This window comes from Gopherus evgoodei, chromosome 3, assembly GCF_007399415.2.
Source record: "Gopherus evgoodei ecotype Sinaloan lineage chromosome 3, rGopEvg1_v1.p, whole genome shotgun sequence".
Classification (NCBI taxonomy): Eukaryota; Metazoa; Chordata; order Testudines; family Testudinidae; genus Gopherus; species Gopherus evgoodei.
In genome coordinates, this window is record NC_044324.1 from 4,975,945 (window position 1) to 4,996,679 (window position 20,735).

The following is a 20,735-nucleotide window of genomic DNA, read 5'->3' on the forward strand; positions in this document are numbered from 1 at the left end:
CTGCAGGGACTTCCCAGCTCCCACCTCTGGGATTCACATAGGAACCACTCCCCCCCCAGAGAACCCAGCCCCCCACACTAACCTCTAGACCCTACTCCCTCCAGAGCTGGAGAGAGAACCCAGGAGTCCTGGCTTCCCCCCCTCTGCTCTAACCTATAGACCCCACTCCCCTCCCAAAGCTGGGCAGAGAGCCCAGGCATCCTGGCTCCCAGCCCCGCTGCTAACCTGTAGACCCCGCTCCCCTCCCAGAGCCAGGGAGGGAACCCAGCATCCTGGCTCCCAGCCCCGCTGCTAACCTGTAGACCCTGCTCCCCTCCCAGAGCCGGGGAGGGAACCCAGCATCCTGGCTCCCAGCCGCTGACCTGGCCTTGTCTCCCCGCAGTGCTGGGGGGCTGGAGGTGACCGACCTGCCCGAGGGCATCACGCGCACGGAGGCCGACAAGCTCTTCACCCAGCTCGCCATGGCCGGGGCCAAGATCCAGTGGCTGAAGGAGGCTCCGGGGCGGCGCGGGGCCGGGGGCGGCGCAGGCGACAACCACGGGCCGGCGGAGAACGGCCGGCACCCGGACCTCGCTGCCTTGTACACCGTGGTGGCCGTGTTCCCCAGCCCGCTGGCCGCCCAGAACGCCTCGCTGCGCCTCAACAGCTCGCCCAGTCGCTTCCGGCTGCGTGTGGCCAAGAGGAGCTACGACCTGCGGGTGCTGGAGCGGGCCAGCTCCCAGTAGGGCGCCCCGCGCCCGGCCCCTATTTATATGGACACAATGAAGAGACGAGAAATTGAGCCGCCGCCGCGCCTTTTGGAGTGGAAGGACATTGCCCCCCTCCCCCGGTAACGCGCTCCCCACCGCCCCCCCGGACACGTGTCTCGTTCCGTCCCGCGTCGTGCCACACCGGGCGCCGCGGTCCGTTGCACATGCAGGTGTTGGCTGGGTCTGGTCACTGTACAGTCTATTTAATCCGGTGGGGGGTGGGGGGGTTTATTATTTAAATATAAAAAAAAATCGTCCGTCACTTTAAAGCTGCTTCCGGTTTCTGTGCCCAGCGGGGGGGGATTAACGCGAGACAAGGTCCCCTCTTCCCCTCTGGTCCCCTCTTCCCCCCTCTGGGTCCTCCTCCTCTGCCCCCTCTCCTCCCCTCTGGGACTGCCCCCTCTTCCCCCTCCTCCCCCCTCAGGGACTGCCACCTCTTCTCACTGCCCCCCCCCATGGTACCCTCCAGGAACATCCTCTCTTGACCCCTCCTGGGATGGCACCAGCAGGGGAGGGTGCTCACAGGGACGTCCCCCCCCCACTCAGCAGCAGGGCTAATGAGCAGGCCTAGGCGCCTAGTGGGTAGGGCCGAGCCGCCCCCCCTACCCTGGGATGGGCAATGAGAGCGTCATGACCTTCAGCTTGAGAATCCTTGCGACAGGGGCCAGCCCCCCAGCTCTTCGCTGCCCCCCACAAGCCCGTTCCTGGCAGCATGGGGCAGTCTGGTGGCCCCGGAGAGGATCAGAGGGAGGGCTCCCATCTGAGCCCCATAGCCAGGGGCAGGCAGGCCACTTCCTGCCCAAACTGGAGCCTCCAGGAACTGGCACCAATGGAGCAGAACCGCTGCTCGCAGCATCGGCCTCGTGGTGCTGAGCTGCGCCCCTCGGGGGGGGGGGGCACCCGGGCCCTGCACCCAGCAGGCTCCAGGCCAGCCGTGCGGGAACCTGGCCAAGCCTCACGGTCCGTGGGCTGCTGCTACCGAGCCGGCTCTCTGCCCTGCCAGGCCATGGGAGAGGAGCGAGGCCTGGCACAGGCCTCCCGGCAGGTCCGGCATCAGCCTGCGGTGCTCCCGCCCCCACGGTGACGGGCAGAAGCCGGCAGCGAGAGGTAAGAGCCAGCAGGTGGGGGATTCCCATACCAGCCTGGATTGTACCGTCGGGGCAGCGGGGCACCATGAGCAGGAGGGGGCTCCTGGCTACACATCTCCCCAGCCAGCTTCTGTGCCCAAATCCCAGCAATGGGGGCTGGAAGGGCCCAGTGCCCCATGGGTTTGTCCAACCTGCCCCCAAAATTCCAATGCTGGGGATGCCATAATCTCCCTAGGAGCCTCCCTGCCCGGGCGTTCAGCCGATTGCTCCTTGTCCCCCCAGGCGGGTGGAGGAGTCGGGCGAAGGCCTGGCCATGGGGCGTGGAGCCTGTTCAGGACACAGGCGTTCACCACATGCAGGGGACACAGCCCCCCATGTGGTTTGTTTCTGCAGGAGGGGACAGAGTGGGAGCCCTCCGGGGACGAGGCCTGTGATGGCAGCTCCAGGAGGAGATGCTGTGGGGGGCAGGAAAAGGGGCCTTGAAAGGGTGCAGACGGCCCCCTGAGAACTGCCCCTGCCAGGGCCTCCCCAGCTGGCATCAGTCCCGCATGCACTGCATTATGGGTACTGTCTGCAGCCCAGGGCCATGGGAACAGAGCACAAGCTAGAGCAGCCCCGAGCTGCTCTAAATTTGGGCAGAGCCCCCCACCTAGGACACAGACATGACCTTGCCCTGTCCCAGCCCGGAGACCAAACCTCAGGCCCTGTGTGGGGAGCTCACCCCCCAGCCTGCCGGACCCCGATGCCTGCAGGAAGGGAAAGCCCACCACTATCTTGCTCCTCGGCCACTAGGTCTCCCTGTTCCCAGGAGAATCCTAAGAGCACGGCCCCATGGCTTGGTGCATTCCGGGGGCAGAACAAGCTTTCCCGTACCCGCGGGGACGTGGGACCCGAACACCTGCAGCCCAAGTGCCTGTCCCACGTGTGCCCGCGTCCATTGGTGCCCCGGACCCGCCAGGCAACCAGCCAGCGGCTCCCACCGGCCAGGCCTGCTCGTGAGCAGGCTCCAATTTCTCAGCGTCAGCTTCCCACATGGGCTCAGCTGTTCATCCCCTCTCACCCTGTCACTCCGTCTGCGGCCGGCTGCCGAGCGCCCCTCTGCAGCCAGGCCCGGGGGTCGGCGCTGGAGACCGAGGCCGGGGCCCGTCTGCGGGGCGCTGAGCTGCTCCGGGGGAGGATTTGCCCAGTGGCGAGGGAGCTCAAAGCTCAGAGGTGAGTGTCTCCCCCCCCCCCACCCTGGCTCACTGTGCACCCATCTCAGACACCCCCTTCTCTTCCGGACGGGGGGGGGGGGCGGCGGCCAGCAGCTTGTGCCCCCAAAGCGCCCCTGGCCCCCACTATCGACTATTACTTGCTGCGGTGCTGTAACACCCGCCCTGGGACAGACACAGCCCCTGCTGTAAACACCCACGACACACACACACGCACACGCCTCTCTGTGACAGACACACGTCCCTGCTGTAACACACCTGCGACACACACGCATATGCCTCTCTGTGACAGACACGTCCCTGCTGTAACACACCCGGGACAGACACACATGCACACGCCTCTCTGTGACAGACACACGTCCCTGCTGTAACACACCTGCGACACACACAGCATATGCCTCTCTGTGACAGACACACGTCCCTGCTGTAACACACCCGGACAGACACACATGCACACGCCTCTCTGTGACAGACACACGTCCCTGCTGTAACACACCTGCGACACACACACGCATATGCCTCTCTGTGACAGACACACGTCCCTGCTGTAACACACCCCTGAAACACACACACACACCCGGGACAGACACACGTCCCTGCTGTAACACACCCGCGACACACACACACACACACACACACACACACACACACACACACACCCGTGACAGACACACATGCACCATGCAGACACCCCTGTGACACAGACACACACACACCTGCAGACACACCCCTGCAAGCTGGGGGAGCCAGGGCTTGTATGATGCTGGGAACTTAAAATAGCAGCTGGGCCGGAAATGTGGGGAGCTGTGGGCCTGGCACCGCCGGGCACAGCAGAAGGGGCGAGCGGTAGGTCCTGTGCCAGGGGGCCTGGGCCGTCTCCTCTCCTTGCCGTGATGCTGACGGGCAGGTCGTTCCTCTGGCACCGTGGGCCCCCTCTGCCCATGGATCCCCTGCTGGGCCCCACGGGCGCTTGCTGTGGGGCACAGACGGGCACCAAGCTGGCTCACCCCAGGGTGCTGTCAATTGGCTGCGGGTTAGCGGGTGTTGCCAGGGGAGCCCCCGGGGCCCGTGACACCTCTGCTCCCCCTTGCAGCATGACAGAGAAGGAGGCGTTGGCACCACCAGCCTCACCCGCGCCAGGGGGGAAGCCCGCAAGCAGGGTAAGTGCTGCCAGAGGATGGGGCTGGGGAGGGGCTGAGGAGAGGTTCCCCCCACCACTGCTCCCTGCCCCTCTTAGAGCAGCTCCTTCCCGGGCCCATCCTGCCTCCAGCCCCCCTGCCCGCCAGGCTGCTGGTCGGAGGGAGGGGGGGTCCCCGTGTCCCAGCAGCTGGGACCCCCCAGTCCTGGGGATGTCATGAGTTGGGGTGTTGGTGGGGATGTGCCATGATGCCAGCGTGCCCCCACCTCTCTGTGCCCAGGTCTCCCTGGCCGGCACGCTCAGCCTGCCATGGGGGCCCTGCCCACGGGCTGGGGGCCAGGACTCCCAGCTTCTATCCTGGCTCTGCCACTGACTCCCAGGAGGACCCTGGGGTGAGCCACCGTTTGCCTCCAGTGCCTCAGTTTCCCCCAGGGAGGGCGTCAGTGTCTCTGAGGTGCCCAGTGTCTCCCCCAGCTCCGGGCGCTGAAGCAGCTGTTTCTGCGGAGGCCCAAGGAGGAGCCACCGGCAGAGCCGCAGCCCAACGGGGAGCTGGTCAGTCCCACGGGGGGGCCCCTCTATTATCTACGAGGAGGAGGAGGAGGAGGAGGAAGAGGAGCCCGAGCCGCCCCCGAGCCCCAGAAGCCTGTCAACGACAAGCCCCACAAGTTCAAGGATCAGTACTTCAAAAAGCCCAAGTTCTGTGACGTCTGCGCCCGCATGATTGTCCGTGAGTGGGGGCGGGGGGCAGGGGTCGGTTTGCACGGGGGGAGGGGGCATGGCTGGGGAGGGTGGGGGGCAGAGGGGTCTGGGGGGAGAGGACATGGCTGGAGATGGGGGGGGAGGTTCTGGGCAAAGGGGAGAGGGGGCATGGCTGCGGCAGGGGCACTGAGGGGGGAGGGGGCACTAGGTGCAGGGGGGGGCATGGTTGGGGGGCCCAGGCGAGGAGGAGGGAGGGGTATTTAGGCCAGAGAGGTAGGGAGCGTGGGTGAGGAGTGGGCAGGGGGCACCACATGCTGGGGGGGGCCAGCGACCCACACAGAGGCAGCACGCTGGGACCCCCCCCCCATGGCACTTTGGCCAGTCCCCGGGGACAGTAACGGGGCCCCTGCTGCCTGGTTCCGTGGGGTATGTGGGGGCTGAAGGGGCCTGACGGATGCCCCCTCCCCAAGGAGACATCTATTCCCAAGGGCTCTGTGAAGCCAGTCCAGGGGTGGGGTCCCCGTCTAGCCCCCTGCCCCACTCCCTGGGCTGTGACCCCTGGGGGGCTGGGCTCTCAAGCCGAGCTGGTTCCGTGGCTGGGACGTTTGACTGACTTGTCTTTACCTCCCACTCCCCCCCCAGTCAACAACAAATTTGGCCTGAGATGCAAGAACTGCAAAACCAGCATCCACCAGCACTGCCAGTCCTACGTGGAGATGCAGCGGCTTCGGCAAGATGGTGAGTCCGGCACGGCCCCTCCCCTGCCCACGGCCAGTGGGGAAACCAAGGCACAGGGAGGGGAAGTGACTCGCTGAGGTCCCACAGGTTAGAGGGTAGAGCTGGGGTAGAACCCAGGAGTCCTGGCTCCCCTCACCCACTGACCCCTCCCCTCCAACAGCCAGGGATTGAACCCAGGAGTCCTGGCTCCCGTCCCCCCCACTAACATCTGGACCCCACTCCTCTCCAGAACTGGGGATCGAACCCAGGAGTCCTGGCTCCCAGCATCCACTCCCCTCCCCTACTGACCCCTCCCCTCCAACAGCTAGGGATTGAACCCGGAGTCCTGGCTCCCGCCCCCCCCCACTAACATCTGGACCCCACTCCTCTCCAGAACTGGGGATCGAACCCAGGAGTCCTGGCTCCCAGCATCCACTCCCCTCCCCTACTGACCCCTCCCCTCCAACAGCCAGGGATCGAACCCAGGAGTTCTGGCTCCCGGCCCCCTGCTCTAACCACTAGCCCTCCCCCCAGTGGTCCTGGCTGTGCAGGCATCTGTCCTGCAGCTGTAACCCCCTGCCCCCCCCACCCGTTCTCTCTCTCACTCTCACCCCCGGATTCCGCCGGGCGTACAGCTCCCCGCTACAGCAACCAGCAATACGCCTGCGTCAAGGAGCTGCTCTGTAAGTACCAGCCCCTCCCCTGCCCTGAGTGGAACAGCCGCTCTGCCCCCCCCGAACTCACCGCCCCCTTGTGGTGTCTCTGACCCAGCGGCAGCCAATCGCAGTGACCCCGTGTTCGAGACCCTCCGGACGGGCGTCATCATGGCCACAAGGAGAGGAAGAAAGGACAAGATGAAGAAGAACGTGAGCTGGAGGGAGGCTCCCGGGGGGCCGTGCTGGCGGGGAAGGGAGTCCCCGGGGGGCCGTGCTGGTGGGAGAAGGGAGTCCCCGGGGGCACTGATGCGGGGAGGCAGTGCTCTAAAGCCAAGGCCTGTGGGGGGCCTGTGGCGCCGGGAGCAGGGTGGAACATCTGGCTGGGGGCGCTCTGGCAAGGGACCAGAATCTCTCTGCTGCGCCTGGCGACAGGGTCTCGGGGACCCGCCTGCGGGCAGGGAGGTGAGGATCTGCGCCCCAAATGTTACGGCAGCCACTGGCGTCGCTGCAGCTACACACTGCACGGGGTTCCCAGGCTCCCACCCAGCCCCAGCGCCCCTTCCCTGCTACCCACAATCCCCTGGGGCCATGCCCAGCCCCAGCACCCCGTTCTCTGCCTCCCACAATCCCCTGGGCCATGCCCAGCCCCAGCACCCCGTTCCCTGCTACCCACAATCCCCTGGGGCCATGCCCAGCCCAGCACCCCGTTCCCTGCTACCCACAATCCACCAGCCAAGCCCCGTTCCCACAATCCCCTGGGGCCCTGCTCAACCCAAGCACCTCATCCTGCCCCCACAATCCCCTGGGGCCCGATCCCAGCCCCCCATTCCCTGTTACCCATAATCCACCAGGACCCTGCCCAGCCCCAGCGCCATTCCCCCAATTCCCTGGGGCCCGACCCCAGCGCCCCATTCTGTTACCCACATTCCCATGGGGCCTGGCCTTTGCCCCCCCGACCCCAACCTGCCTCCCCATCTCTTTCCAGCCCTTGGCCGCCATGATGGACGAGGAGCCGGAGCCTGGGAAGCACGAAGTGGGCAAACTCGAGGCAGGTGCGAGCCTGGGGAGCCCGGCTGCGGGGGGCGGCCCAGCTCTGTGCCCCATGGTCCCAGGCAGGGCGTCCGGCCCAGGTGTTTTCCTGCCACCTGCCCTGAGGTCTCAGCAGCGGGCTGGAGTTTGGGAGTGTTGCCCACAGCCTGGACCCTGGGTGCTGGGGAGGGGGGCATCTGTTAACTTGGCATATGAAACTGCACCCCCCTTTCTCCTCTTCCTCCTGTGCTTCCAGGCAACCCAGAAGGGACAGAAGGCAGAGAAAAGCACCTCCGATGACAAGGTACCCCCCTGCACCCCACAGCCCTGCACCCCCTACCCCTGGGGTTACAGCCCCAATGACAAGGTACCCCCCTGCACCCACAGCCCTGCACCCCCTCCCCTGGGTTACAGCCCCAATGACAAGGTACCCCCCTGCACCCCATAGCCCCGCACCCCTACCCCTGGGGTTACAGCCCCAATGACAAGGTACCCCCTGCACCCACAGCCCCGCACCCCCTACCCCTGGGGTTACAGCCCCAATGACAAGGTACCCCCCTGCACCCCACAGCCCTGCACCCCCTACCCCTGGGGTTACAGCCCCAATGAAGGTACCCCCCTGCACCCCATAGCCCCGCACCCCCTACCCTGGGGTTACAGCCCCAATGACAAGGTACCTCCCTGCACCCCCTCCCCTGGGGTTACAGCCCCAATGACAAGGTACCCCACAGCCCCGCACTCCCTATCTTGGAGTTACAGCCCCAATGACAAGGTACCCCTCTGTATCCCCCTGCATCCCACTGCCTTGCACCCCGTCCCCCTGGGGTTACAGCCCCGATGACAAGGTACCCCCCTGTATGCCCCGGCACCCCACTGCCATGCACTCCTTCCCCCTGGGGTTACACCCCAATGACAAGGTACCCCCCCTTGCACCTTACTGCCCCCACTCCTGGGGTCACAGCCCCCGGACATGGTACCCCCTTTCTGTACCCCCTGCACCCTACTGCCTTGCACCCTTTCCCCTTGGAGTCACACCCCCCAACAAGGTACTCCCTTTCTGTACCCCTTGCACCCCACTGCCCTGCACCCTCTCCCCTTGGAGATGGTGCCCATGGTCCCTGCCCCTCCTGCCGCTGCTCTGAACCCGTTCTCCCTGCCCCCCCAGAACAAGAAGCCCCAGCCCGGCTTCCTGCAGACTCATTACTTTGTGGCACTTTATCGCTTCAAAGCCCTGGAGAAGGACGACCTGGATTTCCAGTAAGTTCGGGGGCCGGGGGGCTGTGCGTGACGAGTGTCCTGGGCATGGAATGTGGCACAAGCCGCCGAGGGATGAAATTGTCCTTCGAGGCGTGTTGGTGTTTCTGTGAGCATCGGTTGCGGATTCTGTCTCCGGTCCCCACAGGCTCTGCCGGATGGTGTCCGCGTTATGCAGCTTGGCTGCCCCCCGGGCACAGAACTTAGGAGCTCGGCTTCCAAACGCCACTGGGTTCAGACAGACGAAGAAATGCCAGGGGTGGGGGTCGTTCTGGCCCGTCAGCTCCTGAGCTGTTTGCACACGCTTAGGTCCCGTCCTCATGCCTGCCTGGCCCACGGCTAGAAATGGCTTCCCTTTTCCAGACGAGATCCCCTAGTCACAGGATTCCGGGAGCTGGAGCTTTCCAAAGCTGCCATGGCCGCATGGCTTGCAGCCGGGAGAACTGCAGCTGAGATCAGGGCCACCGTGTGCTGCAGAGAGACCCTGCGCTGACTGAGATCAGAGCCCCCGGTGCCGGGACCTGACAGACAGACCTGCCCCCACTGAGATCAGAGCGCCCTGGGGGGCTGCAGACAGACCCTGCCCCAACTGAGATCAGAGCCCCCCGGTGCCAGGCGCGGCACAGACAGACCCTGCCCCACTGAGATCAGAGCCCCCCGGTGCCGGGCGCTGCAGACAGACCCTGCCCCCACTGACATCAGAGCCCCCCCGGTGCCGGGCGCTGCAGACAGACCCTGCCCCCACTGAGATCAGAGCCCCCGGTGCCGGGCGCTGCACAGACAGACCCTGCCCCCACTGAGATCAGAGCCCCCCGGTGCCGGGCGCTGCAGACAGACCCTGCCCCCACTGAGATCAGAGCCCCCGGTGCCGGGCGCTGCAGACAGACCCTGCCCCACTGAGATCAGAGCCCCCCGGTGCCAGGCGCGGCAGACAGACCCTGCCCCCATGAGATCAGAGCCCCCCGGTGCTGGGCGCTGCAGACAGACCCTGCCCCCACTGAGATCAGAGCCCCCCGGTGCCGGGCGCTGCAGACAGACCCTGCCCCAACTGAGATCAGAGCCCCCCCTGTGCCGGGCACTGCACAGACAGATCCTGCCCTGACTGAGATCAAAGCCCCCCAGTGCCGGGCGCTGCAGACAGACCCTGCCCCACTGAGATCAGAGCCCCCCGGTGCCGGGCGCTGCACAGACAGATCCTGCCTGACTGAGATCAAAGCCCCCCAGTGCCGGGCGCGCAGACAGACCCTGCCCCAACTGAGATCAGAGCCCCCCCGGTGCCGGGTGCTGCAGACAGACCCTGCCCCAACTGAGATCAGAGCCCCCGGTGCCAGGCGCTGCACAGACAGATCCTGCCCTGACTGAGATCAGAGCCCGCCGGTGCCAGGCGCTGCACAGACAGATCCTGCCCTGACTGAGATCAAAGCTCCCAGTGCCGGGCGCTGCAGACAGACCCTGCCCCCACTGAGATCAGAGCCCCCCGGTGCCGGGCGCTGCAGACAGACCCTGCCCCACTGACATCAGAGCCCCCCCGGTGCCGGGCGCTGCAGACAGACCCTGCCCCACTGAGATCAGAGCCCCCCGGTGCGGGCGCTGCACAGACAGACCCTGCCCCCACTGAGATCAGAGCCCCCCAGTGCCGGGCGCTGCAGACAGACCCTGCCCCAACTGAGATCAGAGCCCCCCGGTGCCGGGCGCTGCACAGACAGACCCTGCCCCAACTGAGATCAGAGCCCCCCGGTGCCGGGCGCTGCAGACAGACCCTGCCCCCACTGAGATCAGAGCCCCCCGGTGCCGGGCGCTGCAGACAGACCCTGCCCCAACTGAGATCAGAGCCCCCCGGTGCCGGGCGCTGCAGACAGACCCTGCCCCAACTGAGATCAGAGCCCCCGGTGCCGGGCGCTGCAGACAGACAGACCCTGCCCTGAGATCAGAGCCCCCGGTGCCGGGCGTGCACAGACAGACCTGCCCTGAGATCAGAGCCCCCGGTGCGGGCGCTGCACAGACAGACCCTGCCCTGAGATCAGAGCCCCCCGGTGCCAGGCGCTGCACAACAGACCTGCCCTGAGATCAGAGCCCCCGGTGCCGGGCACTGCACAGACAGATCCTGCCCTGACTGAGATCAAAGCCCCCAGTGCCGGGCGCTGCAGACAGACCCTGCCCCCACTGAGATCAGAGCCCCCGGTGCCGGGCGCTGCAGACAGACCCTGCCCCCACTGAGATCAGAGCCCCCCGGTGCCGGGCGCTGCAGACAGACCTGCCCAACTGAGATCAGAGCCCCCCGGTGCCGGGCGCTGCAGACAGACCCTGCCCCAACTGAGATCAGAGCCCGCCGGTGCCAGGCGCTGCACAGACAGACCCTGCCAACTGAGATCAGAGCCCCCCGGTGCCGGGCGCTGCAGACAGACCCTGCCCCCACTGAGATCAGAGCCCCCCGGTCGGGCGCTGCAGACAGACCCTGCCCCCACTGAGATCAGAGCCCCCGGTGCCAGGCGCTGCACAGACAGACCCTGCCCTGAGATCAGAGCCCCCGGTGCCGGGCGCTGCACAGACAGACCCTGCCCTGAGATCAGAGCCCCCCGGTGCCAGGCGCTGCACAGACAGACCCTGCCCTGAGATCAGAGCCCCCCGGTGCCGGGCGCTGCAGACAGACCCTGCCACAACTGAGATCAGAGCCACCCAGTGCCGGCGCTGCAGACAGACCCTGCCCCAACTGAGATCAGAGCCACCCAGTGCCGGGCGCTGCAGACAGACCCTGCCCCCACTGAGATCAGAGCTCCCCGGTGCCGGGTGCTGCAGACAGACCCTGCCCCAACTGAGATCAGAGCCCCGGTGCTGGGCGCTGCACAGACAGACCCTGCCCCACTGAGATCAGAGCCCCCCGGGGCCGGGCGCTGCACAGACAGACCCTGCCCCCACTGAGATCAGAGCCCCCGGTGCCGGGCGCTGCACAGACAGACCTGCCCCCACTGAGATCAGAGCCCCCCGGTGCCGGGCCCTGCACAGACAGACCCTGCCCCAACTGAGATCAGAGCCCCCCGGTGCCGGGCGCTGCACAGACAGACCCTGCCCTGAGATCAGAGTCCCCCGGTGCCGGGCGCTGCACAGACAGACCCTGCCCCCACTGAGATCAGAGCCCCCGGTGCCGGGCGCTGCAGACAGACCCTGCCCCCACTGAGATCAGAGCCCCCGGTGCCGGGCGCTGCAGACAGACCTGCCCCAACTGAGATCAGAGCCCCCGGTGCCAGGTGCTGCACAGACAGACCCTGCCCCAACTGAGATCAGAGCCCCCCGGTGCCGGGCGCTGCAGACAGACCCTGCCCCAACTGAGATCAGAGCCCCCCGGTGCCAGGCGCTGCACAGACAGACCCTGCCCCAACTGAGATCAGAGCCACCCAGTGCCGGGTGCTGCAGACAGACCCTGCCCCGAGCTCTCACTCCAGACACCCAGGAAGGGGGATTCCCCAGATTCATAGGCAGGGGGTTCGCTCGAGGTCACACAGGAAGTCGGGCCGAGCGGGGGATTGATTCTCGATCTCCGGGGCCCCAGCCTAGCGCAGGCCCCATGGGGCCACGGAGGAGCAAATGCAGCGGGGGCCACGGGGAGGCTGCCTGGCTCCGCTGGCTGCGCCAGGACGTGGTGTTCTCATGGTGGCCGAGATCCCAGGGCCCCGCGGTGCCAGGGCTGGACAGACAGAAAGACGGGCCCTGCCCTGCAGCACTTAGCCCGGGTTTCTCTTGCAGCCCGGGGGAGAAGATCACGGTGGTGGATGACTCCAACGAGGAGTGGTGGCGGGTAAGGAAGGGTTCCCGCCCCGTCGGCTGGGTCTGGGTCCGGGGATCTCGGCAGCAGCGGGGCGCACGGTGGGGGCAGCGCCTGGAGAGTTAGAGCTTAAAGCCAGTGATCTTCAGCCCTCATGAGGGTGAGAGGCTTCCTAAAGCTTCTCCCCAATCCCAACCCGCAGCCCCTGCTAGCCCAGCCCTGGCTCCCCACCCCCAGCCCTGCCGGTGCCCCTCACTCCCGAACCGCAGCCCCCTGCAGCCCAGCCCTGGGCTACCCACCCCAAGCCCTGCCGGTGCCCCTCACTCCTGACCCGCAGCCCCCTGCAGCCCAGCCCTGGGCTCCCCACCCCAAGCCCTGCCGGTGCCCTCACTCCTGACCCGCAGCCCCCCACCAGCCCAGCCCTGGGCTCCCCAACCCCAGCTCTGCCGGTGCCCCTCACTCCCGACCCGCAGCCCCTGCCAGCCCAGCCCTGGGCTCCCCTGACCCAAGCCCTGCCGGTGCCCTCACTCCCGAACCGCAGCCCCTGCTAGCCCAGCCCTGGGCTCCCCACCCCAAGCCCTGCCGGTGCCCCTCACTCCCGACCCGCAGCCCCCTGCTAGTCCAGCCCTGGGCTCCCACCCCCAGCCCTGCCGGTGCCCCTCACTCCCGAACCGCAGCCCCTGCCAGCCCAGCCCTGGGCTCCCCTGACCCAAGCCCTGCCGGTGCCCCTCACTCCCGACCCGCAGCCCCCTGCAGCCCAGCCCTGGGCTCCCCACCACCAGCCCTGCCGGTGCCCCTCCTCCTGACCCGCAGCCCCCGCTAGCCCAGCCCTGGGCCCCCCACCCCAAGCCCTGCCGGTGCCCCTCACTCCCGACCCGCAGCCCCCTGCAGCCCAGCCCTGGGCTCCCCACCAGCAGCTCTCTGCCGGTGCCCCTCACTCCCGAACCGCAGCCCCTGCTAGCCCAGCCCTGGCTCCCCACCCCAAGCCCTGCCGGTGCCCCTCACTCCCGACCTGCAGCCCTGCTAGCCCAGCCCTGGGCTCCCCTATGCAAACGGCTTTGTCAATGTCCACACCCTCAGTCCCGACTCCCAGCTTCACTGTTTCAGCCCAGTGTGTTGGGGACGGGGCGGGGCGGGGGTCCTTGCAGGCCAGGCTGCTCCCAGTGACCCCCCCAACTCCTTGCAGGGGAAGATTGGCGAGAAAATCGGCTACTTCCCCCCAAACTTCATCATCGGGTGCGGGCGGGCGAGCGGGTGCACAAGGTCACCAGGTCCTTGTGGGCAACAAGGAGATTGGGCAGATCACGCTGAAGAAGGATCAGGTGAGCACAGAGCCAGCTCCCTGTGGGGGCGTCACCCCCCTCCCTGGTCACTCTACCCCCGACACCCCCCCGGCATCACTCTGCCCTGGTCACCCTACGCCCGGCACACACCCATGTCACTTTACCCCCAGTCACCCCACCCCCAACACCCCACCCTGACACCCTGCCCCCAACACACCCCCGGTCACTCCACCCCCAACACACACCCCTGGTCACTCTACCCCGGATACCCCGCCCCCAACACACCCCAGTCACTCTACTCCCGACACCCCGCCCCCGACACACCCCGGTCACCCCACGCCTGACCCTGCCCCCGACACACACTCCCAGTCATCCTGCCCCCGACATACACCCCTGGTCACTCTGCCCTGACACCCCACCCCTGACACACTGCCCCCAACACATACCCCTGGTCACCCCACCCCCGACACACACCCCTGGTCACTCTACCCCTGACACCCTGCCCCCAACACACACCCCCAGTCATCCTGCCCCCGACATACACCCCTGGTCACTCTGCCCCTGACACACACCCTGGTAACTCTACCCTGACACCCTGCCCCCAAACACACCCCCAGTCATCCTGCCCCCGACATAACCCTGGGCACTCTGCCCCCGACACCCTCCCCGGCATCACTCTGCCCTGTGGTCGCTCTACCCCTGACACCCGCCCCCGAACACACCCCCAGTCATCCTGCCCGCACCACCCCTGGTCACTCTACCCCTGACACCCCGCCCCCGACACACACCCCGGGTCACCACGACTGACACCCTGCCCCGACACACTACAGTCATCCTGCCCCCGACATAACCCTGGTCACTCTGCCCCTGACACCCCCCCCCGGCATCACTCTGCCCCTGGTCACCCTACGCCCGACACACACCCCTGGTCACTTTACTCCCAGTCACCCCACCCCCAACACCCCTGACACCTGCCCCCAAAACACACTCCCAGTCATCCTGCCCCGACATACACCCTGGTCACTCTGCCCCTGACACCCCACCCCCGACACACCCCCAACACATACCCCTGGTCACCCCACCCCCGACACACCCCTGGTCACTCTACCCTGACACCCTGCCCCAACACACACCCCCCAGTCACGCGCCCTGAAACACACCTCCTGGTCACTCTACCCCAGTCTGCCCCCGACACACACCCCTGGCACTCTGCCCCTGACACACACCCCTGGTCATCTACCCCTGACACCCTGCCCCCAACACATACCCCTGGTCACCCCACCCCCGACACACACCTGGTCACTCTCCCTGACACCCTGCCCCCGATACACCCCCTGGTCACTTGCCCCCGAACACACCCCTGTCACTCTACCCCTGACACCCTGCCCCTGCCACACACCCCTGGTCACTCTACCCCCGGTCACCCTGCCCCCTCCCCCCCGGTCCTGTTGCTGCGCAAAGCCAGAAATGTGCCATCCACATCTGGCACCAGCAGCTCAGGGCATGGGACCCTGGCCGGCACCCCCACACTGCATGAGGCCCGATCCTGCATGCCTGATCCATCCCCCCCTCATTCCGCAGTGGTCCCCACTGCCTCTCTGCCCCATTCTTCCCGTCTGCACGGGTGTCCAGCCCTGTCTCTCTGCCCCCACGCTCCCTCCGTTTCTCCCACTCAGCACTGCATCTCAGCCCCCAGCCCCACCACTTCTCTGCGTTTGGTTCCCTGCGGCGTCTAACCTGCCCCCGCTACGGGGCACCCTCCTTCCTTCCCCCAGATCGTGGTGCAGAAGGGGGAGGAAGTGAACGGCTACGTCAAGGTGTACACGGCCGCAAGGTGGGGCTCTTCCCCGTCGACTTCCTGGAGGAGATTTGAGCCCGCCCCGGCGCCGGCAGTGGTCTTTAGCCAAGGGGTGAGCGGGCTGGGCCTGGAGCCGCGACTCGGGCCCCGAACATGGCCACCGGGTCATTTCCTTAGAGACAGCTCCTGGGGGCAGCTGCTGACGGAGCTCCCCTCCTGAGATAAATTCCCCGCGTCGCTGCAGGGAGCAGATCCTCAGCAGGGACGTTGGAGCTGGGATGCCACCTCAGGCAAGGACCTGTCTGTCACCTTGGCCCGGACAGTGAGGGGCTGGCCTGGACCCATCCGCTCCCTTGGCCTGGGACAGTGAGGGGCCGGCCGGACCCCCCGCGCCCTTGGCCGGGACAGTGAGGGGCTGGCCGGGACCCATCCGCTCCTTGGCCTGGGACAGTGAGGGGCCGGCGGGACCCATCCGCTCCCTTGGCCCGGGACAGTGAGGGGCCGGCCGGGACGCGTCGCAGGCTGGGGCACGCAGCGGATCCCTTGTTTGCTCTCTCTGGAGGATGGAAGTGGGGTGGCGGCGCGAGGGGGGCAGAAGGAGCCCCCTGGACAGTTCCTTTGCTGTGATGCCCTGTTGCTGCCTTCGGACACCTCCCGTCCTGCCAGGCTCACCAACGGGGGGGTGGGGGGGTTTCAACTCAGGGCTGGGGTACCTTCCCTGGGGTGTGTGCAGGGGGGGGTTACCCGGCTATTGCTGGGTGTTTGCATCTTGCTACGTCTTGTCAATATCCCGTTTCCCCTCCCGGTTTGTCTGGTGCCCCGCGGCATGCGGTGTCGGGCTGCTGGGTGGGGGCGATGAGGAGAAGTGGCCTGGTGGCTCGGAGGTCTGCATGGGCACTGCCTGGGGGGCAGGGGTTGGTTTGAGCCATCGGGGGTTTGGAATGACAGGTGTGTGGGGGAAGGAGGTTTTGCTGGCTCATGCCCCCTCCCCCCCCGGCAAGGTCTGGTGGGCGATGCTGCTGTGCAGCCAGCAGGGGCACTCCTGGCACAGCGATTGGATTTCTCTGCGGCGCTCTCCTTCGGGCGTCGCTGGGCTCCCCCATTCGAACAGTGTGATGAACGCCACGGTTTTTGTGTCGATAAAACTCCTGCGGCGGCCCGGCGCTGGATGTCCTGTTCTGGCCCAGGGAGCCTCCATTGGGCTCGGGCGGGGAGGCGCGGGCTCGGATCTAACCTCTCCCCGTCCCTGGCTGCTCAGGGTGACCTGAGTTTGCTGGGCCGGTGTGTGGGTGAGCCAGCCTGGGGAGACCCAGGGCCCTCGATTTGTGGCGAAACGTCTCCTCTCGTTTTAACCCTTGTCACCAAATTCCAAGCAAGGTCTCTTGTTGCCAGCGATCAGGGGCCCCAGCGGGGTGGCTGGTGCCCATATCCCCGCCCAGGTGCGTCCAGCAGCGGAGGGCTGCCGTGGGTTTATGCAAACGTTTTAGCACCATTCCCACTGCCCGGGGAGATTTCCTGCCATCTCTTGAGCCTGCTTTCCGGCGGCCTGTCCCAGCACGGCCGCCTGCAGGTCAGGCAGCTCCCCCCATGACAGCAGCGGGGAAGCGCTCAGTGTGCCCGCCCAGTGATGCTCAGAGCAAGCCCCAGCTGGGCCTTGTCTCCACTAGGGAATCGTGACATGTTGGCGATGCACGTTAGCCAGTGAGCAGGACCGTGGGCTTTTGCACGGGTGCTGGGCGGTGTTAACCTGCCGGGAGATCCAGGTGCTGAAGCTGGGATTGTAACTCCTGGGTAGCTGAGAGAGGCAGGTTGGGGCAGTGGTTGGAGCAGGAGAATGGGGCAGAGCCGGCTGGCAGTTCTGGCTCCGCCACAACCATCCCATGCAACCCTGGGCAAGTCACTTAGTCTCCCATGCCTCGCAGGGGCTGTGAGGGTAAATGCAGCAGAGAGCATAAGGGGCTCAGACCCTATGGGGATAGGGCTCTGGCTTGAGCCTTAATTTGGGCTGGGGGGGCACCCCAACACCCCACAGCCAGGGTTTCAAATCCCAGCTAGAGCAAGTCAGTTCACCAAAACCATCAGCCACGCTGGGGTCCTGCCTGGAGTCAGGGGGGATGGGATTCCTTCCCTAGTTGTGCTTGTTGCTGTGGGCCAGGTTGGGTGCCCGCTCTGCCCCAGAGACAGCCGCATTGAAAGGTGGGGTGACTTGGGAAATGACCTGCCCAGCGACCCAGGTTGTGGCAGGTGGATTTGGAGCTGGGGGTACCCAGCAAGGGCGAAGAGCAGAGATCCTTCCCTCTGGCAGCGGGCTATTTACGGCAGAAAGAAACCCGCAGGGGCTGATCCAGCTGCCCGCTATCCTGTCCAGAATCCACAGCGACCCTGCCGGGGGGCCTGAAACCCCAGAGCCGGGCTGCGTGCAGCTGAGCCCAGAACTGGAGCCCAGCCCGCAGGGTGCCATGTATGGGTGCCAGGGGACAGGTGCGGCCGCCCAGGCCTCCGCTCCCCTGCCCCTGAGTTTGTTTGTTGGTCATTGGAAAATTCAGGGCTTGGCTGCGGGGGGAGGGGAGAGCAAACAGGTGCTTCCCTGCAGGGTGCCTGATTCAGTGCCGAGGTCAGGCCCAAGGAGAGGAAGGGCCCAGCCCCCTGCATTGGGGGATCTTCAGAGCCAGCTCCTGGGGCTTGTCCCTGGGAGGCCGTGGAGCAATGCAGGGGGCTGAGGGACGTGTCCCCCCTAAGGCCCAGCCTGCTCGCCCTGAGCTGACAGGGGGTTGCCCCTGGAGCTCAGAAACTGGGGGGTCGATCTCCCTTATGGCCACTAGGTGGCACCTGGGCCCTGCCCGTTGCTTTTCCCATCTGTAACTTGGCAAATCCAGGTTCGAGGGGGAAGGGCATTGTGTGGGGAGGGCAGCGTTGGGGGGCGGGTTCATGGCTCCAAGGGGTGGAGCCTGCAGAGAGGGATCCCTGCCTCCCCCCCCCAGGTGAAGGATGTCAACCAATCCCCGGGGAGACGGCCCCCCTCACCACTTCCTGTCCCAAACTGCCGTGGGGCTGGGTCAAGAGAAGCAGCTCGGCCAATCCCGTGTCTCGGGCCACACCAACTGGCCAATGGAGACATGGCGTCAGCCTTCCCGGGAACAGCCCCCACCCACCCCCGCACTCAGTGCTCCCTGTGATGGGACCCTGATTTGGGGGGCCCTGCTGGCAGCCGCTGTCTGCTCGGGGACCCTCACCCGAGTACTGCCCAAAGGAGGGTGATGCTTGGCTGGTGGGGGCTGGGCTGAGACCCCCCCCCAGAAATTCTCCTGGCCCCGAGCCAGCCAGCCAGCCCTTCCTGGGTCTCGTATTCAGGATGGGACTGGATTCCCCCCCCGCCCCCAACCCTTATGCATCCGCGTGCTGCGCCCCGTCATGGCTTTAATCTCGCTGCCATCGGGAAGCTAATTCAATTAGCCGGCTTTGTTCTGCCGCCTTGTAATCCCGGTGCTGGCACCTCCAGCATCACCATGCAGGCCCCACGGGCGCCGCAGGCTTGTCTCCTCACCTGTGGGACACCCCCGCAGCCTCTCCTCTCCCAGGGCGGGCAGCCCAGGGGCCACCCTGGCTGGTGCAGGAAGGTCACCCGCTAAGCCTGGCTTTGCCAACTAGCCTGGGCTCTGCGGCACTCGCTGCCTCTGGGAAATGGGAGCAGCTCTGCCCTGTCGCTGTTGTGCGGCGCGAGGGGCATTTGCAGGAAGGCAGCGGAGGGGTTGCCGGCCCGCGGGAGCAGGGTGTGGGGTTGGAGTGGGGTAAATCAGGGCTCCTGGGTTCCATTCCTGAGCTGGGGAGAGCAGGGGGAGGAGGGTCTGGGGGTGTCATGGAGTCCCCGGGGGATGCTCGGAGCTGCTCCCTACGAAGCCAGGCAGGGCTCTGGGGAGCCTCCTCTCTCGGAGCAGACTGGCTCCAGGGCCAGGCGCTCACACGGCTTCACCTTCCTGGGTCTGACCCGAGAGCATTCGGCCTCCCCTGCCCCTCCGTGCGCTTCCACAGTGAGTCCGCCCGGGCGGGGTCCTGGGGCAGCCAGGGGCCCTGCCCCCCAACTCCGCAGCCAGACGTGACTCTCAGCCAGCCAGTAACACAGAAGGTTTATTAGACGACAGGAACACGGTCCAGGGCAGATCTTGCAGGTACAGACAACAGGACCCCTCGGTCAGGTCCGTCTTGGGGGGCAGGGAGCTTAGACCCCAGCCCTGGAGCTCCCTCCATTTCCCCAGCTAACTCCAAACTAAAACCCCCTCCAGCCCCTCCTTTGTCTCGTTCCCGGGCCAGGAAGCACCTGATCCCTTAGTTCTCCAACAGCTTCAGTTGGCACCTTGCAGGGGAGGGGCCCAGGCCATCAGGAGACAGGGTGTCGGCCATTCTCTGTGCAGACACAACCGCCCTGGCCCCTTAGGGCTCTGCAACAATCCCATCCCCTTATCCCACCGCCTAGAGACTTACGAACTGCATAGGGGAAACTGAGGCACCCACACAGTATTCAGAGGAAACATTAAGAACATTCCCACTTCGTCACAGAGGGATACAGCAGGGGACTGGATCAGGACTCCTGGGTTCCATGTCTGGGCCTGGAAGAGAGTTGGTTTAGTGGTGGGAGCAGTGAGGTCGACTAGGAGCCAGGACTCCTGGCTTCTATCCCTGGCTCTGGGAGGGGAGTGGGGTCTAGGGGTTAGAGCATTGTTATGGGGACAGCAATGAGGTAGCTGGGATGGGAAAGGCCATGGACTGAAGGCCCCGTTTGGAGGGGGCAGCGCTGATGCCCCTTGCTGGCACACCAACCCCTCTGCACTGCGCTGCCGGGGGGGGGCCTATGGCCACTCTAATCCCAGCTCCGCTCACTATGCCCCGATCGGGCTGCAAGCAGGAGGGTCCCCAAGGCCTGGCTGGGGGGCAGCCCTGAAACGTGCACAAGCTTTTGAAGGCCCCACATTCTGTTTCCAACCACCCCCCTCGCTGGAGTTTTATTGTCCCTTAACAAAGGGTTCTTCCCCCCCCCCCCGGCAGCTCGCTGGAGCTCGTTAGCGCTGGGTGGCGTTGAACCCGCCACTGCCCGTCTCTCTCTCCTCCTTCCCACGCTCGCCTCTCTAATGAAAAGAAAAGCCCAACCTCAGACAGCCTGAAGTGTCCATAAAGCATCTTTAAGTCCAAGTAATTAAGGCTATTTCACAGCCTGCGAGCGCGCGCTGGACGGACCCCGACCGGCTTCTCCCTTTGCATTTTAAACCATCTGGAAGAAACGGCTCCGGAGCCGGGTGCCAATTAACCTGCATCGCTCTGGGGGGGGCGAGGAGGGGGGAGGGGATGCATGGGTGCCCGC

At 66.1% G+C, this 20,735-nt stretch overlaps 2 protein-coding genes across 2 annotated transcripts in view; both read left to right on the plus strand.

Annotated features, from left to right (window-relative positions):
• R3HDM2 (R3H domain containing 2) overlaps positions 1-997 on the plus strand; it is an 82,937-nt gene extending 81,940 nt beyond the window's left edge. Inside the window, 1 exon segment of the mRNA XM_030554641.1 lies at positions 392-997. Within this exon segment, the coding sequence (XP_030410501.1) occupies positions 392-725 (334 nt within the window). The 3' untranslated portion in view covers positions 726-997.
• A 3,826-nt stretch (positions 998-4,823) lies between these two features.
• Positions 4,824-15,555, plus strand: STAC3 (SH3 and cysteine rich domain 3). The gene is given in 14 exon segments (XM_030554639.1): positions 4,824-4,913; positions 5,528-5,624; positions 6,213-6,285; positions 6,374-6,468; positions 7,244-7,310; positions 7,544-7,556; positions 7,558-7,591; positions 8,453-8,544; positions 12,283-12,334; positions 13,488-13,530; positions 13,533-13,574; positions 13,577-13,623; positions 15,360-15,405; positions 15,408-15,555. Coding segments are annotated over 13 exon segments (729 nt in total). The 5' UTR covers positions 4,824-4,913; positions 5,528-5,549; the 3' UTR covers positions 15,458-15,555.
• The last annotated feature ends 5,180 nt before the right edge of the window (positions 15,556-20,735 follow it).